At 41.3% G+C, this 19,225-nt stretch overlaps 1 protein-coding gene across 1 annotated transcript in view; it reads left to right on the top strand.

Moving 5' to 3' along the window:
* Positions 1 to 16,476, top strand: part of nrip2 (nuclear receptor interacting protein 2) — a 23,776-nt gene extending 7,300 nt beyond the window's left edge. Inside the window, exons 2-6 of the mRNA XM_031859078.1 lie at positions 5,637 to 5,936; positions 10,119 to 10,201; positions 10,826 to 10,932; positions 12,855 to 12,907; positions 14,341 to 16,476. Coding sequence (XP_031714938.1) covers positions 5,637 to 5,936; positions 10,119 to 10,201; positions 10,826 to 10,932; positions 12,855 to 12,907; positions 14,341 to 14,457 — 660 coding nt within the window. The 3' untranslated portion in view covers positions 14,458 to 16,476. The remainder of the gene's footprint in view (positions 1 to 5,636; positions 5,937 to 10,118; positions 10,202 to 10,825; positions 10,933 to 12,854; positions 12,908 to 14,340) is intronic.
* Positions 16,477 to 19,225: the final 2,749 nt, after the last annotated feature.

Genomic DNA, 19,225 nt, shown 5'->3' with positions numbered 1-19,225 from the left:
AGAGAGAGAGAGAGAGAGAGAGAGAGAGAGAGAGAGAGAGAGAGAGAACAGGAGGAAGTGGGGGAGGCAGAGAGGCAGCAGATGTGAAGCTGCCGGAGCCTCCTGGACGGTGCAACAGGAAGTCAGCCGCTGGAGACCTCCATCAGAATGAGAAAGAGGGCATTAGAGAGAGAGAGAGAGAGAGAGAGAGAGAGCTGCCTGTTGCACTCAGATAATTAGTCCACATGGCAATGAGCCTCTAATCTGACTCACAGAGGGATAAATGCAGAGAAAAAGAAACTTGGAAAGAGAGACAGAGAGGAGGAGGAGGATGCTGGCGTCAGACATTAACAGTTGTCTTGAGGACTGGTTTGGACTGGTTAGTGTTCAGGGGTCACCACAGGGCGCACATCAGCAGCATCAGCAACAGAACACGTATGAACAGACACAGAGGAACACAGTGTCTCTCAGACCTTTTCACACACACACTATCATCCTGGTTCAATGTATCCTCACACAACGGCTTGTGCGATATCTTACAAAAAGCATTTTTCATGTGTTTTCCAACGAAAAGCCAGCAACATTTGTCAATATCCGCTTGTCACATGCATACAGTGATAAATCCTGAACTCATACTCAACAGAAGATGTTTCAGCAAAGAGAAGGGAGCTCTCTAGTGGCCTCGTTATCAAATCAATGCCATTAATTATCTGTTAAACGTGATAAACGATGGTTGCCACACTATCTGTGAAACATTCAAAATGATATCGTCCAAAATCCCTCTCCATGCTGAGAAAAATGAACAGACAGATTACACCTCAGTGATGCCAATTTCACCTCAGCATGCTTCAACAATAAAACAATTCACTGTCGAATGAAGCGAACACAGCCGGTTGCATCGTGTATTATAGATAAACTCTTTATGGGATGCCACTGCCTGCTGTCTCCATTTAAATTCATGACAGGAAATCCATGAGGACACACGATTGATGCCGAATCACTCTCAACCTGCTGACAAGCAGCCAGTGGAACAATGTGTCAGGAGGGAAGTGATAATGCAACATGGAACAAGTTAATATTGATGCTTTTTGTTACTCATGATATCATCAATTTGGAGCTACAATTCCCATGATGCTTTGGGGGATGTAAACAAAGAGAGTTGTGTTTGTGAGGCACGTTTTCAGCCGATATAAGTGAATGTACTGGCGTATTTCTATTCAGAATTAGCTATAAGCAGTTCCTGCTTCCATTGTACCCACGGATTTAAATTGCGGAAATTGCGGAAATTCGACGCTACAGGTTTTAAAGTACCTTAATTGCCTCCATTTTACTCTCTCACAGTGTTTTTGCCTCACGTCTCCAACTTCCTCTCTCCTGCCCTACAGTTCAAAAACCTCTGCACTCCATCAAAAAACAGACAAAACTGCAGCCTGTGAGGTGAAAGATCGCTATGAGGCAACACTGCTAGCAGCTCGATGTTGTGATTTGATCTCGATCTGATCCAGAGCAGTTTGAGCTAAGCAACGAAACAGACGCCCACCATTGAAATGAAATCACATCGTGTTCATTGTGTCTATCAGATTCAATCTTTGCTTCCCTGAAGTCTCATGAGAGCAAACTCTCCCCCTTCTTCTCCAAACTGTCAGGTCTTGACATAATTTCCCTCCTTCTCATGCTTCTCTATGCCACCAGACTTAACAATCAATTACCGTAAAACAATATTTTCCACGCGTTTGCTGACGCACTAGCAGATATATATAAACATTAATCTGTCATTGTTCCCTCTTTAATAAGCTGTTTTTTCACTAATTTGCATAAGAGGATAATTACTGTTATTACTGTTAATAAATGTGTGATTTTGCCAGTGAGTGGTCAGGTGGGAAAGAACAAACACACAGAGAGAGGACGAGGAAGAGGCCGATGTCGAGAACACGACAATAAAAAAAACAATCGAGTCTAAAGAGGAGCTGCTGATTGAATTTGATTAGTTCATGTGTCAACGAGCTGAATGTGAAGAGCTCCTGCAGAGAAGATTACTTTTTAAATTGTTTTTATGTTACGCCCGGGGTTTGAGTTGGTTTTATGGGAATAAATACCAGTGGAAAGCAGAAATAGTGTTTTGATTTCCAATAATTGCAATGAAAAGGATAAAAGAGGAGATGAGAAGTGATACGAGGAGAGGGAGAGGGAAGAGAAGAGATGTGTGGTAAGGTAATACGAAAAAAGAGGAGAGAGCTAAAGAGGAGAGATCTAAAGATGAGGGATCTAAAGAGGAGAGATGTGATGAGGAGAGATGTAAAGAGGCTCCTCACTGCCGGTTTAAGAGCTGGGCCACAGCTGGAGCTCGGAGAGGAAGGAATGGGCTAAATGGACACGGTTGTGATCACTAGATTGAAGTGTTGTTTTCCAGCTTGGACAGGAAGAGAGCGGATTGACAGCATTTGATTTTTTTTCAAAATGAATCAGTTCTCTTCGACCTGGCAGACAGTCAAAAATGACTTCTCCATGACCTGTAGAGGTGTTGTATTAAAGCCAGGCAACCCTCAGAGATGTCCAGGCATGAGAGGACATTATCACAGCCATGTTAAGGTCTCTCGGGGCTCGATGCCTTTTCTTCTTTATTGTTCCATATTTCTCCTTCTGCTTGCTGCTTGCCCACCCATGAAATCGTCCTTCATTTAAATTCTAGTCAGGAATACTTTAACAACAGAATCAGAGCATGTTAATCAGAGCAGAAACGTTAAATAATGACCAGTAATGTGGAAAAAACCACATCTTTTCCATCCTTATTTTATCTCTACTTATAATATGGTCATAAGGGTCAGAGCCAAACAATCACAGCTGCTGGATGGAGTTCCCTTACAGACAAAAGAAGGTTGTCTTTGTCTTTGACAATTGGACGTTTGTGAAGTGAACCAATTTCTGTAAACGTGTAGCGGAAAGAGGAGAGAGATGGAGGGAGGTCGTAGAAATTCAAGGCTGTTTGACAGACACAGCATAGTGAGAACGGGTCGACAGATGGGGAAGTCCTTTTTGAGACTGGCATTCGACCAAGATACTCACAACGCTGAGTTTATGGCTCTACAGATGCCGATGTTGGCTGGTGAGGCGGTTATTCAGCCAGTTGTTGCAACACTTTGGTCCAGGGGACGAGTTTCTATGAAATCTGACTTCTCAAAATGTCCTCTTCACTTCAGAAATGAAAAGTAAACTCATGTTGTCTGCAACAATGACACTGCAAAATGTATAAAAAGGAAAAGAGATGAGACCATAGAAATTCTATTTCTATGCATAAGACATAAAATTGTGCAGAAGTTACAATATAGGAATATAACAATATAGACATATATATGTATATATTTCCATATTATTATGTAGTAATATATGTTATAAATATTAAATAAACATTTGCCATTTACCATTACTACTATGTAACCACATTTAGATTATTTTGTGTGTATTTCTGTGTTATAATTTGTTTTTTCTGTCTTGTTTTGTCTATATTTTTGTTTCTGTCATTTCTTATGTATTGTTTACATATTGTCCATATTTTGCCTTATTTGAACTTATTCCATATTTGCATTCTTGCACTGCAGCTGCTGCACAACAATTTCCCTCAGGATAAAAACAGTGCTACCTTATCTTATCTCACTAATTATAGATCCTTTTGATTTTAGCGTTCAAAAACACCCCGAGCCTTGTGCTTCATTAATGCCGAGACGCTGCTGGAGTTGGGTGACCTGCTCTTTTCAAAGCTTGCTGTCTGAAAGTCTGAACTGGCGAACAGCGATGTGATTATAGAGGAACAGGCAGCTTAAATATGATTTACTTTTTCATATGATCCAGAAAGAACAGCCAGTCACTGGCGGCCACATGTTGTTTGTGGAGATCTGTCAATAATCATAAGATCAACACACTAACATTAAATATATATAACAAAAGTGTTGTCTTCCCAAAAAAGACTTCCCGAAAAGCGAAAGGTGTGTGTAATCGAACAACAAGGTTGAGGTGCAAAAAGAAAACCATGCTAGAAATCGTTCAATGTCTGCTGACACTGATGACCTGAAAGTAGTAGTAATTGGCTTTCATGACATGATAATGTGACCTGTATTTCAGGTAGTTTGGAAGGTAATTTTCCTTCCCCCGCTGAAGCTAAAGTTAGCAATTTAAATCTCAGTGTGTTATTTTGTGAGGAGGAGGAGGAGGAGCAGGAGGATCTGAAATGACACAGCCGATGCTACGCTGGCTTCAATCTTCAGCCCACCTGAGCATCCACAGTTAAAATGGTCTCTGCTTGCTACAGTGTGATGGCTTTTGGCTTAAAAATGTGTTTCTGCAAGAATCATCCAAAGAGAATTCCTGATGGCGAGCAGCTCTAATGCCAAATCTACAGACAACAGCTACTGTATATATATAACCCCGACAGAAAGAACTCACTCACTTCACCAGCAAACAAAGATGGTGGACTCTCGTAAATTGGGAAGAATTACGCTGCATGTTGCAGGACGTAATCTAAAGTGTTACCAATGTTTTTGTGTGTTTATGGAGTCTGAAAGCTGTATTTACGCTCAATGCCAGAGCTCAAATTTGAATAATATATAAATCAGAAGTCTGCATAGCATGCATATGCAGTAATCGGGGGTGAAAATCACGTGGAAGAATCATTCATTTAAAAAGGTACTGATCAGTAATTTGCATTACAATGTATTACTAGTAATTGATACACACAAATCATCTCTTTCACAGCTCTTTCTGTGGTAAGGGAAATGTATTTACCATTAATGGAGAGAGGATTTTGGAAATGGAGGCAGAGTAGGAACCAGTCCTTTATTTGTCCGGCACCTTAATTACTAACTTCATTAAGTGTAGCTGCATTTCTTAGAAACTGGCAGTGCTGAGAAATAGGAAGGTACTCAGTTAGAGAGAAATCTTCTGGTAATTAATGCTCCAATTAAAGCGCCAGACCTCATGAACAAATGAAGCCAGTATTTCTCTTGACATAAAAACAACAGTAGTGAGTGTAGTTCACCTTGTATATGATGCAGATTAGATTGATTCTGCCATCTGTTTGTAGGGGAACTGATTTTATCTGAGCCTGCACAAATGTGCATAAATAAGCTTCATCATTACGGTTGGAGAAGCAAGTTCTCATGTTTCTGAATATGCAGATAATCTTTTATCCTGGATTTGATGTGACTTTTAGTGTCTAGATTTTTCACTAAGCGTATATCTAGGGCTCAGCTACTAATTATCTGTATTATTGATTCATCTGCTGATTATTTTGTTGATCGGTTAATCCTTCGGTCTATAACATCAGAACAAAGTGAAAACTATCCATCCCAGTTCCTCAGACTCCAAGGTGACGTCTTTAAATGTCTTGTTTTGTCCGACCAACAGTTCAATACCCAAAGATATTCGATTTACAGTAACGTGAAGAAATGCAGCAAAGTCTCACATTTGAGAACCTGTAACCTTCAATTCTTTAGAATTTTTTGCTCAAGCATCCTCAAGGAATTTCTATAAACATCAGTACCAGCCATCGTAAAAACATGGATTGTTCAGATCCGTTTTGTTGTAAAACTGGACTCATATTCCATTTCTATTTGTTGCTAAAGAATCCTTCCATCTACCATTTTCTCTTGTGTCTCCCCTTCTAGCAACCTCACAGCATCGTCCAGCGCCGCCTAATGGAGGGAAACATCACGCGGCTGCGGGGGGAGGCCCGGGACGCCAACGGCAGGATTCGTTCCCCGCTGGCCGACTACAAGGACGGAGCCGCCGACGCCGAGGAGAGGAGCGAGAGCACCGCCGACGACTCCACCGAGGAGAGGGAGTCTCTGGAGGAAAGCGAGAGGAGCCTACGGTCGGACGAGGAGGACGACAGCAGCGAAGCCGGAGCCAGACAGATGGCGGAGAAGAGCTCGACCCTCCTCACAGCTCTGGTTGTTCAATGCAAGGTAAACAAGAGGCAATACAAAGACAGCAACATTCTGCTCCCATGACTCATCCCTTAAAGCCCACTCTTTGTTTATTCTCCCTTTACAAACCATGAAAAGCTTGGCAGGATCCAGTGGTTGTCCGGATGGAGCAGAACAATAGAGTGCTGAGTCATGTTGACTGAGAGTCCAACTGTGTGGATCTCAGGACAAAAAACGGGAAAAAATGTGTAAATTGACATTAAAATGTGTGCAGCCCTCTCACTTAGGCCCACTAGTACTGATGCAGTGGCAGTCCCACATAAAGCTTAATTTACGGCCACAAACCTCTGCTTTTACCTTAGTGTTGCTTGCTAAATCCCTTTTAATAACAACGGAATTAGGGTTGGCCTGGTTTTACGTTGAATTAGCAATTTCAGTAAAGATGACAGCACAGCAATATGTACACATCAGTGGTTGAGGACATTACACACTAGTGAGCAAAGGAATCGATGCATGACCAAGTTGACACATCACTCCTCACTTATTACCTCTCAGCTCTCTATAGCTGCCATCAATAAAGGCAAAAATACTTTTTACTTAGGATAAAGGTTAAGACAACGGGCATTGAAGGATTTGTCTTATATAACGAAACATATTTAAAAACAATGGTCAAACTTTAGCAGCAGTGGCTGAGAAGTACTGACTCTAAGTCCCTAGTTTGGGAACAAGCACTTAATCCCACATTTCCCATAATGCAGCTCAATAAGGTTTTCATCTCAAACTCCACGTCAAGTTTATAACACACTAATGAGGACGCAGTGTTTTAAGTTGGTCCAGTATTGAAGGAGAACGCTGCAGTCGCTAAACGGGCTGTAATGTAAACGTTTGGGGCAACTTCTCACTGTCAATGTACGCCCATTAAAAGATCTTGTTGTTGCCACTGACAGGCTCAGATTATTACAAGTGTCTGACATTATGGAAAGAACCCAACAGAAACAAACAAAAAAGAAGTCTCGTTCTGAAATATCATATCTCATCTCCATTTTCAAATTCAGCCGTGACATTGAAAATCTGTCCAGGTTGCAAAAAATAAATGTGACTGCAACTATTCATCAGTCTATCCACAGAGAGGCATACATTAACCTTCAACACTGCGAGTAAATCACATGTGCAGGTCTTTCGGGGTGTCTGCTGTTGTCAAAACAAAGAAGAAAATTGCACCATTATGCATCCAGTGACTCCGCATTCATGCTTTTTATTTGCCGTCTTCTCTCACGATTTGTCTGAGACACATTAGTCATTAAGGGTTGTTTTAGACCAATGTATGCGGAGAGGTGCTTCAGTCAGTCCTCAACAGATTCTTCATATTGAGTAAACGGTGATGTTTTACGTGCTTGGATTAACAAAAACAGACATCCATTATAGAATAACGGACATTACGCAACCGGTACATATTAGTTTATAAAGAGAATAAAGTTAATATTAAAAGATCTACGTTCTTAACATGCTCCGATACAATATACAGATTTTAAAACTGCTGTTTAATGCTGCTTGATGGACAGATAAGAGGATACGCTTAAGAGGAGGCGTGAGGAGTGAGGAGTCAGCTGTCAATGACGTTATATAACAGTAAATAAATATGTATTCCAAAAAATGTGAATCACCAAACTCACAAGAAGTCATTGAGCATAGTCATAAATGAGCACAACAAATATGAGGCTGATGGGTCCAGTAGTAGGCTAGTTTAGCTGTGGACAGACAGACAGACACACACGCGCATAATCTCCCCACTTGCTCACATAAGACACTGGATATATAGTGCCAATATGTAACACTTAGCCTACATCCAGGGGCGAAAGAGCTAATATTTCAACATTTTGGATTCTGATTAGCAATAATTGCAGCAAGGAATGACACCAAGGACGGAGCCAATTGTATCCTTCGAAAGAAATCAATACATTGATCAAACAACTGCTGTTCTCTCTGATGTTAAAAGTATGTAGCACAGCTTTATTTTAGTAGTCCACTTCAGACTGTTCTTGTAGATTCAGCGTTCCCCCCCCCCCTATTACTCATTGTGCTTTGCTCGGTTTTATCATCAACTTATTAAATGCAAAGTGTTCCTCCGTTACTCATTCGGCAGCTATTTTTAAACTGTAGGATTTCTGCACCGCTGGGACTGAGACAAAAGAGCAGGTTTGTGGGCCTGCTGATAAGCCAGTGAGGATAAAGGAGGCTCAGTTCAGTCTGTACGGAGAGCGAGGGATCAAAACAAGGCTCATGGAAACTGACCATGTCTATTTCCAAAGGGGGGGGGGGGGGGTGTGTTATCCTCAGGTCAAGTGCACAAGTTATTGATTGATGATGGAGAGAGAAAGATTTACAGATACATTGTCAGGAATCAGGTGCTGAACAGTAAAAACCACAGTAGATGTGATTAAATCTCTTAATATAAGGCAACTGTTTATGACTTAAGTAGAATTGTATTTATTGTTTTTAATTCATATATTTGAATGGCCAATGTTTTAATTGTTATGCATATATATATATATATATACACAAACACAATAATAGGCTGAAAGGTGCTACATGTTAACCATCCAACAACTTGTGATAAATATCTCAAAACATTTAACAATTTAAGAAGTTATACAGCAGAAAGTGAATGAATCCCAGAGACTGGCAACACCGAGAGAACAATACCTCAAATTGATCAGCTTTGTGAGGATGTGAAGAAGTAGGAGAATTAAATAAAGGAACACTTGACACCTCAGTTTGGAGAAACATGTGTCCTTGTGTCCTAATATTAAAAAACGTTAATCCGACAGCTGACGGATACATGTAGTGGAGTAGTAGACCCGTATTTGGACTGATCTGTCTGTGAGGACTTTAACCTTTAATAAAACTACACTAAAATACTAATAACGTTACTGTGTCTTGAACTGCGGTTTATCTGAAAGCAATGAAAGGCCCTAGAGTAATGTAGCTGCATATATCTGATATTGCATAGTGGAAAAATATCTAATTTACACATGTGATCCACAGTGAAGAGTGCGGGGGTGGTGCCTGCTTTCTGCTTATCTCACATGCATGCAGGGCTATACCATATGTTGTGAATACATTATTTATTCTACCATTAGTCAATTTTCACCCACGAACATGTTCCTGCTTGTGTACAGGATGCAGAGAAAAAGAAAGAGTTCCCATAAACCGGTGCAATCTGCTGCGCTGTAGGTTTTCCTCTTGTGACATGAAAGTGCCCTGCAGGCAACAGAGCGGCTGAGAGATGCAGAAGATGTTTGCAAATGTAAAACTCCAGCTTGCATAATGGGAAAATCTGATAGACATTACGGAAATACACTTATTTGCTTTTGCATAAAAAACAATGAGCTGAAAGATGTTAAAAAGCTCCGTAGCGCTGAGAGGATCTGCAGCGTTGTGGGATATTTCCCCTGGGTTTGTAAACACGAGCGACTCCTTTCATATTTTATCATTTAATTTCATCACGTTATAAAAAATACAGTGTTTATAGTTTGTAAATGAATGATGCGTCAGCGTGGACTGATGAGTTAAACGCACATATGACTCACTTGGTTAATATTTCATGCTCTGGTGATGCTTTTGAGATCATTAAGTCTGAAAAATCAAAGTGCACTCAACAAACTGAACAATCGGCATCTTTTCGGGACACAGAGTCAGCAACATGAACTTATCACATCAGCTAATAATAAAACTCTTGATCTCTGATCCGTACTGGTGGACACAGAATGTCCTTGTTGGTTTATATTTAACTTGATTATTAACTGTTGAACCAAACGCCTGCAGCATCTAACGGACAAATAGTGATTTAAGAGTCAAACAGAATCAATAGATATCAAGTTACAAACACCAAATAACATTTTAACCAAACCTTTGAAGCAGACCTTCCACAAAAACAAGGGCTGGCTTGGAAACACTCCACCAATGGGAGATTTGTTTTGTTGGTGCAAAGTTAATTAACAGTCGACATGGAGTTTGTTTTTCAGTTTGGCAGTTTCACAAGCGTAGTGGGAGCAGAATGGATTAGTTCAAAAGAAGAAGAGATCAGTGGGTTTCAGAGGCTCCCCAGAGTTGTGTTAATGTGCTGGTGTGACTGGTTGTTTCCTCGCGTGCTGCGGTGCCAAACTGAAGTGGAAAAATCACACTGTGACGCTAACAATCCCCCCTCCGTCTTCCCCGCAGTGCTGCGAGAGTGAAGTCAAGGCATCCATCAACACCGGCAGCCACCATAACCACATCTCCAGCTCCTGCTGCCAGAGGCTGGGGTGAGTAAATCCCTGCTCCTAACCGCAAACACACTCAGACACCTACAGCGTACCTGCCGTCTTTTAATACAGAAGCATGAAGCGCTTTGACAATAATAGCCACCAAAAGCAAATACCAAACATTGATGGAAAATCTGTTTTTTGCTGATTTTCTTTAAAAGTAAAATCAATATAAAAAGCTCTATAGATAACAGGAATCAGAATAGAAGGAACATTTAAAGAATTGGCTAAAAGATATAAGCTTTTAGGAGGGATTTAGTCATGACTATTACAAGCTCTTAAGGCAGGTTTTTATCCAGATTCTTAAAGACCAGACACCACCTTCATCTTTGAGGAAAGATATTTAAATGCCAAATGAAGCTCAGTCGTTAGATCAGAGTCTGTGCACTGGCTTGTGACATTTTGTTCTCATCTTAAGGTCAAATTAGCTTAAATCAAAGTAAAGTAAAGGGTTCTAATATTGGTGTTCTGTTCGTCCCCAAAATGTTAATAAAATCCCAAAAGCACAAACTTTTGATTGACATTTTAATCGAAAGCTCAGAGTGGCACATAATGAAAAAATCTGTTTCCGGGAGACAGCTAGAGTATGAAATGAAATGAAATACTACGTCTGTGTGTTATTAGACTGGTTCCCGTTCAGGACGGTTCACCATGTGATGGGAGCAGCTCAGTGACGGGTCTGCAGCTGCAGCTGGGCAGACAGACGGTCCAATGTTCAGCCTTCGTCAAAGGTAAGAATCACACTATATATATATGTGTAACATTTTAAATGATTTGTTAACAAGAGTCTACAAGCAGCAGCTCTGTGGGGCTGTAAATGTTAGTGTCACCATGCTAACGCGCTACCAATACAAACACACTGGTGTTTAGCAGGTTTAATGTTTACAATGTTCACCACCTCAGCGTGTTGGCATTCTAACATTTGCTAAGTAGGCTGACGGGAAAGTCATACGTTTTGCAGGTATTTGCAACATCAAAGAGCTAGCGGCGAAAAAAAGGCTGATTGTTGCGTTGCCTTCACGTCGCCTGTGTCTTCGCCAAAAAGTTGCACTTGAACACACCGCAAAGACTACAACCATTGGCCAACTACCGTGTACGTTCTGCCCCTGCTTGAGAGGAAATAACTCTCGATACCAGCCGGTGGCGGTGGTCTGTATTTACTATTCAAAAAGGGAAACCGGCAGACCAAGAACTGTGGATATACAAGCCGTTGCTATGATACGTCTGTGAAACAAAGCACCGTCGGGGGCCGATAAAGCTGACTAGCGCCAACGATGCGAGATAAACCGCAAGAACTAGAGCCATAGTTATTAAACTTCATCCTGAGGGGGACAGAAATGTCTACCAAATGCCACGGCAAACCAATCCAACAGCTGTTGAGATATTTCATTCAAAAGCACAAATGTGAAGGTCATGGTGGAGTCTGAAGTGGAGCAGAGAAATATGAATTCACCTGCTGCGTCGTCTCTGCAGAGATTCTGTTAAAAGAGATTCTGAGTTTGATATGAGCTCGTCTCTGTACTTAACATTCAGACAGCAAATCCTTTCTTGTCCTCTCAAAGCACTCAGGCAGAAATAACCATGAAATAAAAGGACAGCTGGGTAGAGAAGAATATGTTAAAGCAGTAATCAACAATATTTTCAAGCAAATAAATGTTTTGCTGATCTTTTCCAATTTATATTGCCAATGCAGCACAATAATGTCGTATAAAAGCTTTTACATCTTCTGTACTGAGAGTGTCAGCTAGCTTTCTCCACAGGGGAAATCCCCTGCTGCAGAAAAAGAACAATGGAAAGATAATTATCATGAGCAGCAATTGTCATCATGGCTGAACAGACAAAGAAGAAGCATTGCCAACAAGAACCAAACTTCATTAACTGAAAGTCCAGTTTTTAGGGGGAAAGCAACCAGCCAACTAAAGCACAAATTAACACATCATATATCATATTCACACTTTGTGTTTTCACACAGATTAAATTAAATCTAAAATAAAGTGTTAATTTGTGAGCTTTAGAGGTGTTGGTAGGTAGAGCCAGGCTAGCAGTTTCCCCTTAATCTTAATGCTAAGCTAAGCTAAACAGCTGCTGGCTGTTGTCTCATATTTACTGTTTGGACGTGAGAGTGGTATCAAACTTCTCATCTAATTCTCAGCAGAAACATAAATTAATGTATTTCCAAAAAAGTCAAAGTATTCCTTCAAAGTCAGATTTTACTTCCAGAGCCCCAAACCTTTAAATTACTGAAATATTGTGTCCTTGCTTTGATTTCTCCTGACCTTCCCCTTGTTATCTGGTCCTCACAAAGTTAGAAGAACAAGACAAAAACACACAGTTATTTATGGTGCAGTTGTTGTCTGAACCTACTCCTTAATTCCTCCGCTTCAGTGAACGATGACTCTAATTCAATCCCAGCGCCAGACTCTCTCACGGACATTAAACTCTCACTTCGCTGCTTCAAAACTCGTCCTCACAATGATACAATAATCAGCACTAGTTAACATAAGAATGAGTTATTTGGTTGTGTTGGGGATTTAACCTGGATTCAGGCTAATGTATGCACGTTCAAATGAGGGTGTTCATGAGTGGGAATCGTAAAGCGCTCATAAAATTCAGTTTCTCTCCTCTTATCTCCTTTTCCCTTTTCCACTTTCAGAGGATGAGGCGTGTGAGCTGTGCCTCGGTCTTCAGACTCTGTTGGAACTTAAAGTAAGGTCCTCATTTGATTTGCTAATATTTTCAATGCCTTATCTTTTTTTTATGTGTTTTTTAAAAGGACCAGCTGCCTGAAACGGCTTTTAAAAATAAGCAAAAAGGGAAAGAAAAAGGAGAAAACTGTAGAAGAGAAATAAATATCATTTCAGGGGGAAAGATGGAGGCACACATTCCTCAAAGGAGATGTGCTGTATGTGGTGTTATCTACTGTATAAGGGGAAAGGCTGGTGGTGGTATTTTAGTGGCCCAGCTATCTGCTCGATCCCCACTGTGCAGGTAAAACCCAGATAACAGCGAATTGAGGACATCTTGTGAGGTGGAATTGTTGAAATTGCACATTTGAAAATGCAATTTAAACCTCATAACTGGCAACCTGAAGGCAGTGATCTCTCTCCACGGAGGACGTTATGTTCTCGGTTTGGATTTGTCGGCAGGATTACAAAAAAACTACGGGTCTGATTTTCATGAAACTTGGTGGAAGGGTGTAGCATACACCAAGGAATAACCCAATACATTTGGGAGCGTGTTAGAATCATGGGGCGGATACACGTATTCTTTTTCACTTAATGGCCTTGCCGGAGGTCTGAACTCTCCGAGAGCCCCTCTAGCTTCAGTATTGACTCAGCTGCATCTGGTTAATATCCTTCTAAAATCAAGTTAATGAGAGACTTGAGGGCATTAACGCACATGAGCTCTTTTTTCTTAGTTTCGTAAATTGGCCCTTAAGGACTTTGTAATGTTAGAAGAACATTTCCATGATGAGCTTGCGCTACAAATTTCCATAAACAATATAGAAATGAAATATGATTACTATCATTAACACAAGGACTGCAAAAACAACTCAACTTTACTTTGTAGTAAAAGACTCAGAGATACTACAAACGTCATCCTCATGTTAAACACTTGTTATATCTGTGAGTAAACTGAATATTTTGTGGATTTAGGAAAATGTGATGGGCACGTTTCACAACTTTCTGACTTAATTGGCCAAACAAGAATCGAGAAAACAAACATTTACACCATTTACAATTATTACCGTAGCAAACACAACAATCTAGAGAGAGCTGACAGCTTGATATTAGCTGAACGATACTCAGTATGCATCTCATTTAAAGTCCCCAATTACTGGATGTGTACTGATCTAAGAACTATGTAGACATGAGGATGATGCTCGTATCTGATGTGTCGTCTTCACATTGCTTGTTATGTTCGTCCAACACTCCAAAACCTAAAGATGTGCAATTTAGGATGATGTAGAACGGGAAAAAATAATTTATTGCTTTGTTTATTAAACTTCTGTCCACTGACGCATCGTGTCACCTCTGTGTGGTCATGAAGCACAATGGTTCCCAACCTTCTTGTAGTTATTTTATCCTGAACCACCGATGTACCACTAATTACGTTCCCCGATGTGTTTCCTCTCACAGTGCTGCCTGGACCTGAGTAGTCGGGTCCTGAAGCTGCAGGGCTGCGGCGAGGAGCTGCCCTTCCTGAACCCTTCGACCGACAGCCAGTGCCAACGCGACCCCAACGAGAACCTGTGAGCCCGAACTCGACGGCGGCGACCACTTCCTCAAATCTCGACTGGTTGCAGCAACAACATGGCGTGATGCCGTTCGTGTCTGCACGAGTCCGGTCACAGTGTCTCCCACACATTGCCAGAACATGGATGAGCATTCGCCACTGTCGTTCTTGAGTTTACATCAATGTGTTTGTAGAACATTCGCCCTGATTATCTCTTATCTTAAATTAGTCTAGTTTACAGAGCGGGTGCTGATCCAATCATTCTTTATGATTATATTGTGTATTCAAATCCAATTCCTCTGTTGAGCTGCTTGGGAAACAATGACGCTCTCTAAAAGGGAAAACCATTATAATCATTTAACGTGAACTTTAGTAGAATACTTTGTGATTTGGCGGTACAAACTTTAGATCATCAAGTAAATAAAAAGTGTTAAATTGTAAATCATTTCAGTTTAAATGGTGTCAAAGGAATTGTTTCATACTTTGGGATGCATGCTAGTTAATTTTCTTACCAAGACTATGTGAGAAGGATGACGGATAGCCGGTTAGCTTAGCTTAGCATAAAGACTGGAAACAGGGGGAAACAGCTAGCCTGGCTCTGTTTAAAGGTAACAAACCTACGAGCAGCTCTAAAGCTCACGAGTAAACTTGTTACACCTTAGTTTAATTCGTACAAACACTGAATACATCAAGTTGAATTTTTATAGTAAAGGTGGTCAGACAAGTAGTCTAGCTGCTAGCAAATAAACCTAAAACTCAACTTGTTTTTTAATTTCACTTTTATACAGAGTCAGGCTCGCTGTTTCCCCTTTTCCAGTCTTTATGCTAAGCTAAGGTAATTGCTGTCATATTTAACGTACAGACTGACATGAGAGAGGTAGCATCTTCTCACCATACTCTCATCAAGGATGCCGATGAACGTGTTTCCAAATTGTCAAACTTTAAGAATCAACATAACTTGTCTAAAAAAGTGTCGGTACTCAGGATCCCCTTTCCAGTGTGCTCAAAGGAAATTTTGAGAAGTTTTTTGAAGTCTTGTGTGATGAGGTTTGGATCAGGCTACCTCTTTAGGAGACAAGGACGGGTTCTCGTCTAGCATTTTAAAAAGAGATCTGAGGAAAACACCACCTTTACTGATTTTTACTGATTCCTTTCTATTCAGCTTGGTAAAGCCCCTTTGCTTTTTCTTTCCCCATCAAACGACTGATGTGGTTTAGTTTTTCCAGGAGCTCACTCCTAGTTTGTCACGACAGCCTAGACTGAATTACAGTAGTTCCCTGTAAACCCCATCTAATAAAAATAGACGTCCGGCCATATTTGACTCGGCTACAGAAACATCAAAACATTCCATCTGCATGACTTTGTAAAGTTCTGCCTTTGTACAAGTCTGCATGTTTGTGTACTAGTCGGAGCTGTGTGTGTGTGTGTGTGTGTGTGTGTGTGTGGGTGGGTTAGGAGTCGAAGCAGGTTATTATTTTTTTTTCATGCCTTGTTTTAGCTTGTGTTTCACATGGGAAAAAGTGGATTACGTCCTAACTTCCCCCAAACCGGTACACCGAGCTCCGGTCAGAACAAGCTGCCAAAAGCCGACCCCAGCTGCCTTCCCTCTTTCAGGAGATCTTCATCGCTCGGCTGAGGCTGCGTAAGCTGGTATTCTTTGTGCATTGATCACCTTTTTTATTTTGGGGCTGACGTTATTCACATTGACGCCTCATGTTTGTCACAAGAAACTCCCGACTACAGTGCCGCCTGCCTCTCTTGTCTCTCAGTGTTTTCATAGTGTGGAGAATCAAGAACTGCCTCAGATCATGCTGTGCTTTAATAACACCTGAGCCGTGCCGTGCTTTTTGACTGTGCTACAGTATCCGTCCAACCTCTCCGCGGAGGTCATCCACACGTAGATCTGTCTCTCTTTGATGTACTAGTGAACTTCCGACGCCGTATGAGAGGAATCGATGTGTGACAGAAATTTATTTTTGGTGTTTCTCTTCCTCTGAACAGTATTTTCTCTGCCTAATAAAAATATGTATTCTGGCTAACTCTGTATTCATAATCTCATTATTAACTGACGAAGCGTGGAGGAGCGGCGGGCATTTTTGGACAGCAACATTATGTGAAAGGGCAGCAGTTTAAACACTCTAATCTCCGTCTGTCTGAATAAAGGGAGCCAGCAGACTGGTTGTGGGAGGGCTCCACTAGAAGACGTTTTATTGGACCTCACATTGATTCCCATGGTCAGTACTTTCCAAACACCCCTGTACTGTATGTGCCCTTCACTGGTACATCCTTCTAAAGAACAGAGAAAGCAGATGTTCCCACAGCATCAGGGGGCTTCGACAGTTGACCCCTCTGACCAATGAAGGCTCTGTTGCCCTTCTTCAATGACACAGATTGAACACAGTCCAGGTCAAGTCTGTCAGAGCGAATCTCAAGTTAAAGGAGCAGTGTGTACGTCCTAACTTTTTTTAATATTATATTACAGATGCCACTGTGAAAAGCACAAGAAACACAATGTTAGACGGCAAAACTAATGAGACTAGATGGTAAACCTGCAAGAAGACAGCAAAATGAGTCACCACGAAACAAATCCTTTTTTTCTGTTCGGGGACACATCTGCATTCGATTGGTATTTCGTCTCTGGGTTGACGCGGCTGTTTCCTCTCAAGCCACATTCATCTTGTCAGAGCTGTCAGAGGATGCTATTTATTTCTGTTAGGCCTCAGTGTGACAGCTTCCGGCACCGGTAAGCCATGAACACGAGGGCACAACATCACAGGAACATGAAATTACAACAAACCTTGTTACAGAGGATCCCACTCAAGACCCCCCCCAACACACACACACCCCCGACCTTCCCTTGTTTTGAGTCACTTTGCACACCACATCCTGTTACATCTGCAGCAGGTAACACCTCTGCTAGGAAAGCACCATTAGTCACATATTCCCTCTGAAGACACTGCGTTGGTTCTTTTCTCTCCGTGTTGGAGTCTTAAGACAAATGTCCAGCGGATGCTCAGTCTTAAAAACATGATCACTTAAGACATCACCGGTCGTGAAAAGAAACAAGAAAAAAGCGGTATATGTTGACTTTTTGACCTTTAAGCTGAGCCTGATTCTGTCTGAGCAGTAAGAGGTGTTGCATAAAGCAACATCCTGCAGTAGGCACCAAGAGGCTGTTCTCATTGAGAGGGCATGTTGAATATAGATTGCAGTAGAGAGGGCAAACTGATCTGCAGGCGGGAATGACTAATATACATCTCCACCCAGAGGAGTACAGGCCCAGGCTTTCAGTGCCCACGTCGGGTAGACGTACAGTACACTGCCTGTGTGATTAACCGCCCATGTTATTGTATTTATGGATAAGTATTGAGTGAGTAGAGCATTGGAAAAAACAGTCTAATGACAAGTGCTTGGTGTTATTCTATGTTTCTTACTCAACAAACCCAAAGGAAAAGACCAAAACCCAACAGTTAATTCCCTAAAACAGAAGACATATCACTAACAAACTAAAATGTAAACCTCACGGTGGCGCAAAAAGTCAGAGGATCGCCAAAGTTGCTAGGATTTATCATCTGGGGATCATGAACGTCTGTAAAAAGTTTCATGGCTATCCATGCAAGTCAAGATGTGGAGTGGACCAAAGTGTGGACCAAAGTGGTGGAGCTATGCTGGCTAAAAGTGAGATTTTAACCCTTCGTATGAAACTCTAATTTGCAGTTTACTTTTTGTATTTCAGCTCTAGAGTCTGTGGGAAACGTGTGTGGGCAGGAAGACTTTTCCTTTGTCACAGACCTTAAGAGCAGCCAACTCCTCCATCCAGACCTCAACACAGACTTCACCCGTCCCCAGAAATAGCTTTCCATCTCGTTTTTTGTCCTTCATCTCTATCAAAAGCATCTCCTCCCTCCATCTGGTGAAGGGTTTCTCACACACACACACACACACACCCACACACACACACACCCACACACACACAGTGCAGCCCGTGGGCTCGATTCACTCAGTGGGAATGACCCACAGGCCTTAACCCCAGAGAGAGAAGTAGGGGTGATGTGAGGGGAATATTGATCAGACCATGTCCTCTATGGGGAGGCGGCTGTTATGTAACGCAGAGCCAGTGAGTGGGAGATGCTCCAGAGAGGGTTTGAAAAAAGAAATTGAAAACATTTCAGCTCTTGCCTGAAAAGAATCACTTAGAAATGAACATGCAAATAGAGGAACGCAAGTTATTGTAATTAGTGCACAATTTTTCTGAACTGTAATTACCATTCATGCCAGCAAGTCGTAATTATGACTGCAAAACAGATTTTTCTGAAAGCTACGATGTTTCCAACTTGGCACTAAATAACATGGGTGTGAAAGACCAAACAAACATTGACGCCATACTACATATTAACAGGCAGACAGGTGATGGCCCGTACTCCATCCTAGGCAACTAACCCAGCTACAACTCTATCTCTGAGGGAGAAATATTACTTACTCTCCTTGTATAAAAAACAAACCCTGAGGCATAATTGAGTCTGTACTGCATCTCCAAAACAAATCCCACATGCTGAAAAACGCTGTGGGATAAATGAAAACATTATTTTTCCATTCACGATTGCATGGACTACTTATTATTCTTAATCTTAATGTGACGCAGAGTCAAAGAATAAGCCAGTTGCAGTTCACTGTTCCAAAGATCAAAACACTGGTTAGAATTTCAACTGCACCCATAAAGTGTATGACATAAAAACCAAACACTTGCAGGCTACTGTGTGTGATAAAAGCAGCCAGTCAGATAGAAAT

Source organism: Anarrhichthys ocellatus, unplaced genomic scaffold, assembly GCF_004355925.1.
Source record: "Anarrhichthys ocellatus isolate YVR2014 unplaced genomic scaffold, GSC_Weel_1.0 scaffold21, whole genome shotgun sequence".
Classification (NCBI taxonomy): Eukaryota; Metazoa; Chordata; class Actinopteri; order Perciformes; family Anarhichadidae; genus Anarrhichthys; species Anarrhichthys ocellatus.
This window is presented reverse-complemented; position numbering and strand designations above follow the sequence as displayed.